Source organism: Lissotriton vulgaris, chromosome 11 (assembly GCF_964263255.1).
Source record: "Lissotriton vulgaris chromosome 11, aLisVul1.2, whole genome shotgun sequence".
NCBI classification, from domain to species: Eukaryota; Metazoa; Chordata; class Amphibia; order Caudata; family Salamandridae; genus Lissotriton; species Lissotriton vulgaris.
The window spans coordinates 648,156,426-648,162,190 of NC_141699.1; the positions used below are offsets into that span (position 1 = coordinate 648,156,426).

The 5,765-nt window shown below is 36.7% G+C and overlaps 1 protein-coding gene across 1 annotated transcript; it reads right to left on the reverse strand.

The window, feature by feature from the left end:
* Positions 1 to 2,748: 2,748 nt before the first annotated feature.
* LOC147683282 (zinc finger MYM-type protein 1-like) lies at positions 2,749 to 4,848 on the reverse strand. The gene has a single exon (XM_086942511.1). It carries the CDS (start codon positions 4,846 to 4,848, stop codon positions 2,749 to 2,751), a length of 2,100 nt encoding a protein of 699 aa, XP_086798637.1.
* Between the last annotated feature and the right edge of the window lie 917 nt (positions 4,849 to 5,765).

The following is a 5,765-nucleotide window of genomic DNA, read 5'->3' on the forward strand; positions in this document are numbered from 1 at the left end:
AACCCCTCAGCTTTGGAAATATGTCCTGTGTATTTTCAGTGGTTCTGCCCACCACGCCCACCCAAATGTGGCATTCTCTTTTGCAGCATTCCGTGGTGTATGTGTCTATTGTCACTCTCCTTCTTTCTCTAACTAACCCTCTCACCACCCCTGCCTTTACTTGTGCTTTTAATTACCACTTGTAACCACAAATCCAAGGTTAGGGTGTAAAGAGTACTAAACTGAGCGGGATCATTCTATTACCCTTGAAGAATGAAAGTCTATGCTTGCAGCGGCAAGATTTGAATCTGTCATCAACTAGTTCACCACAGTTAATGACAATAGAAGCATAGATCTCAGCATCTATATCAGCTGTGCAATTGTACCCACTAGTGAGCCTTCTTAAGGGATCAATGCACCTGCTGTGGGTGTTAAGGCACTTGATCTGCGCCCATTCAGTGCCTCTTGTTATAATGTGTTAAATATATTGTCCAGGTTGAAAAGGTACAAAGAGATCTGTGTGTAATCCAATGTTTCCGGCGCTGGAGCAGGAATCAATTTAAATAAAACTCGGTTTACCATCACACATAGAGCTGATCCCAGGCCCGGACTTGCCGTTGCGGCAAAAACGGCCCTGTAACAAAATCGGCCGAAAACCGGCCCTGGCAAAGAGCGCGGTCGCACCCCCAACCCCGCCTGGGGGGTGGGGAAGCTGGCCGATGCACTTTGCCAGGGCCGGTTTTGCTTCCCAGTCCGGCCCTGGCTGATCCCCAATGTGGTGCAGCCCAACAGGTCAACGGCCATTGTCTGTTGTATTTGAGAAGGTCAAGGGCAAATCATCACATAAATAGTAATCAAAATTATTTCCATCTATAGTTTAGTGAATAGTGAGAATTATTTAAAGTTTTTATTTCTCAAAGTTTAGTAGAATACCATTATTCGGAATCATTCGTTTTATACAAATTGATAAAAGAAAAAGGTTCATTCAATTAAAATAAAATACATTCAGCGTGTTCAATAAAGGAAGAAATCCCTATTCTAGGGTGAAAGGTATCAATATGAATCCATAAAGGGTTCAAACTCAAAAGAGAGTGAGATCAAGATTTTTTTTTAATGATATTTACTGATTTTCAGCAAGTTATACAAGTAAACTTTGTCCAACATACTATGCTTGGTATTACAGCACTGGTTACAGAAGCAGCTGTGATGGAGTGCCACTCAGTAACTTAAAACAATATTTTTGAACCAGTATTGGCAATTTATACCACAAGCACTAAACTTTCTATACACACCAGTTAAACTGCTGACTGTTCAGAGTTTTCCAAACTCGATTGCAGTGGCGGCTGGTGGAATTTGAACCTGGTGGGGCTTTTGAAGTAGGCATCAACGAACGGGAGCGAGCGAGCGAAGCGAGCGAGCCCGACGGCAATAAGGGGGGTGTGGGGGGGTTCTCCCCCCGCGAAGAAATTTTTTAAAAATTGGCATTTTTTGGTGCAATTTTCCGCACTATTTCAGTGATAAATGGACTGAAAAATCAGTTCTTCTAGGCATTCATAAAAGAAAACTCATACATTATTTCAGAGAATTTCTGTGTTGCCAAGCAAGACTGACTTCTGAAGAGGGCCAGGGTACTAAGCCAGGTTGCAAATCCACAAAGAAACACTCTTGTAATTTTGTTCCTACCAAAAGTGACGGCTGGCCATTTCCTTTTCTGCATCAGCTATTCAACGTTGATTACCCAGTAATCTTTATGACATATTAAATAGCTACATGTATAAGAAATATCAATTTGAAACAAACATTTAATTTTTAGGAAGTCAGCAAAAGCTTTGCATTTTTGAGCAACTCAATTTTGCAAAATAATTAAGTAAATATTGTATTTAAAATAGTTCATATAGCGCTCTGAAGCCCTTGGGTCTATCAGTATTTTAGAAAACCACTAATTAAAAATAAGTTAGGAAATGAGTGTAATATGCATTGCTTATAATATAAGAAATATCAATTAAAAATCTTTCATTTATTCAAGAAAGAAAGAACAAAAACGTTATTTGCATAAGCAGGCTAGGTACAAATGTTTTACTTTATTTTTAAATACTTTGCATGCCACTCTCAGGCCCTTGTGGCAGTCAGTATAGTAGAAAATGGCTACATAAAAATAAAATATGAAAATAAATAAATGTATATTTTAAGAAATATCCCTTCAAAACCAATATGATATTTGTAAACACAAACAAAATTATTTTAAATAATACTATGTAAATTGTTTGAATGCCACTCTCAGGTCCTTGTGCCCTTCAGCCAGCACAGCAGAAAAAGTTAAACAAAAAGAAATTATGGAAATAAATAAATGTACATTTTAAGAACTTTCAAAACCAATATATTTTTAAACACAATTGACAAAATAAAAATAATATTTAAATACTTTGCATGTCAATCTCAGGTAGGAGGGTTCCTGTCCCTGTCAGTACAGTAGAAAACGGTTAAATAAAAATAAATTAGGAAAATAACTAAATGTTGTACATATAAAGACATATACCCTCAAAACACTAACAACAAAAATATTTTAAATAATATTAAAATATGAAAACAAATATATATAAATTCACAGATACATAAGCACACATATATAAATACATATCAACTGCACAGGAGTTGTATGAATATTAAATGGAATGAGAACATTTCCAACAGTACTTCCTAATGTTATTAAACAAAACAAACTGAGCTATAAACACCTGAAACTATGTTCACACATCAGATTCATATTTTCTATTTATATAGAAAGTTTGCTCGTCGATCTTTAATATGAACAAACTTTTCGATTGTTCTTTTGTTGAATTCTGGTATTTCCTTTATTAGCTCTTTTTCCATTGACAGCATAGCCAAAGCATTAAGTCTAGCTTGAGTCATAGTGTTTCGCAAAAAAGTTTTTACCCTCTTTAGTGTGGAAAAACATCCCTCAGATTCTGCTGTTGTCATGGGTGTAGTAATGACAACTCTTAAGAGCTTTATGGTCTCAGAAAAGGATTTCTCTAAGTTGTTTTCACATAAAAAGCTAAATAAAGCCATGGCACCACCAGTAGTTTGACGGAAGTCTCGTCTTCCATACAGGACCGAAAGTTCTGTACTCAATCTGGCTTTGTCTAACATAGGATAGGCTTCTACCGTTTCTGCGAGTGCCTCAGCTGGGAAAGATTTGTCATGGCTTTCTAAAAGGTCACTTCGCAATAGTGTTGCACTTACAAGATGCTTTGTGAAAGCAAAGCGCTCTCTGGCATGGACCACAATAATGTCACAGACTTCTTTTGCTTCTTGGGTTAAAGTATTTATTTGCAGTCTCCGGTTTACAAATGTACATTCTTCTGGCAGTGTAGAATCCAAACTGTCAATGGATTCTCGTACTTTGGTGATGCTTGTCACAAAGTCTGTAGTAGCTTTCTGGACAGACACAGTGTCAAAGTCTCGCTTTTGCAATTGATTATATAAAATGTCTACCTGGGGCATTATTTTGAAAAAAAGAAACAGAAAGAATATAAACTCTCTATCATCTAATGTTCTACTAAATCCCTTAGCTTCACATATAGTATACGACTCAAAATCACCACTGTTTGCAATGGTTGACATGCATTCAAGAAGATCTTCTCTGAATTCATAAATTAGCAATATTGCTCGAATATTGAAGTTCCAGCGAGTTGCAGACCCTCTTGGAAGTCTTCTTGAAACTATTTGTTCAAGAATTTCCGTCCTTTTCGGGGAACGTGCAAAAAATGCTGTTATACCACCAATCTCTGAAAAGAAAATTTTAACTCTAGATATTCTGGAGGAAGCCTGTTCCATAATTAGGTTAAGTTGGTGGGCATAGCAGTGAATATAATGTGCATTTGGGTAAACATCCCTGATTTTCTTTTGCACCCCACCTCTTGCACCACGCATGACGCTGGCACCATCGTAGCTTTGAGCAATTACTTTTCCTTTAGCACATTGCTCAGGGAAAACAATGTTTAATTCATTAAGAATGGCTGAGGCAATTGTTTCTGCAGATGAGTCTTTTAGATGTGTGAAACAATAAAACCTTTCAGCTACCTTGCAATTTCCATCAATGTAGCGGAAGACCAGAACTGACTGTGTCTTAGTAGAGACATCAGTTGTATCATCAGCTTGGATAGCTACATAATCAGTGGTTCTCAACTGCTGTATAATATAGTCTCTTATTACTTCCAGCATACAGTCCAGCAATTCATTTTGAATAGTTTTAGAAGTGCCTTTAAACACGGTGGCTGTTTTTAAATGTGTTTCCATAGCACTGTCAATGCTGGAGACAAAATCAACAAGGCCCCTGAACACGCCAGGATTTAGAGACTCTTCAGTTTCATCATGTCCTCGTAATGCCAATTCAAAGGCACCACAAAATCGAATACAGTCAATCAATTTTGATAAAATGTATCGGTTTTTATCCACTTCTGCATTATGTTTTCTTACTCCCACACGGTATGCTTCGTTTAATTGCTGTACAATGTCCGATTTTCCAAAAAGAGATAATTTTAACATATTTGTCAAATGGGATTTACAGGAATCATGTTTTTTAATTTTTTCAGCCTCAGTAACTCCTGTTTTTGTCCAGGTAACTTCACCTCCAAAGAGTAAGCATGGGAAACAGAATAAAGCATTTTTAGAAGCGCTACCAGTAAGCCATTCAATCCTATCATACCATGTACTGGTAAAGCGACGTGTGTACCCCTTTCCCCTATCTTTTGTAGACTGCTCAATTTTAATTTGAGGTTTATCAGCTCCTAATGTTTTCACTTGCAGTTTATCTGCATATGTCAAACCCAAAAATGGGTTTATGAGTAAACTGTCAACTGTGTTCATTGTGTCCAGCAATATATCAGATTGTAAATAGAAAACCTAGCCTGTTTTTTAAAATTCCCTTGGTTGAAGACACAAAAACGATATTACGCAAAATACTAAATAAACACTAATTTAAATTGTCATGCACACACAAGTAACAGCAATTATTCATCCACATCCATCTTCAGTCTGACAGGAATGCAACTGCAGCAGCACGTACAGCTGTTCCCCAAGCGGTATAGCCTTGTAAATTTTTGCAGAATTTCTCCTGGGATCCTGTTAATAATTAAAATATGGTGTGAGCTTCGAGGCTAGGTGTCATAGCATGCACAACACCAGTGGTGATTGAAAAGCTTGAGCATGTCAATTCAGTGATCTGCCTAGAATTTAAAGGGTGTACTTATAAATTTTGACTTGACTTTAGATGGCAAATAATACAAAACATATTAAAAAATGTCTTCAAAAGAATGAGAGACTAATTGAGCAATACCCTTTAAAAGGGTTCTAGGCAGATCTATGATATATCCAGTACTCATCTGTACCCAACACAGCAAAATAAATGCATATTTTTTCAATTAAGAGTTTAACATTGCAGTTAGACCATTTTGATATTCTACACATTGATGAAATGACCTATTTTACACACAAGACAGACTAAAATTACAGCCTATAGACAGTGCTAGTTCTATCAGTGATCCTATTACTAAATGGACAACAGTCACAAAGTCACAACACATTAGATCGATTTTATATATCCAACTCACTGTACATACTCTGTGTGCAGTAAAAATATTGTGTGCAAAGAAATAGGCTGAAAAACATTGCTGTAAAAAATATTGTCGACTAAAAAAACTAGAATGAAAATAAACAGTGGCCTAAAACATGGTAAAATGCCATGCATTATAGAGCAAAGATGAGTGTACTGGGATCAGGGGTAA

What these genes read in the sequence shown, in the direction of transcription:
- LOC147683282 (XM_086942511.1), bottom strand. Translation starts at nt 4,848, where the DNA reads ATGAACACAGTTGACAGTTTACTCATAAACCCATTTTTGGGTTTGACA.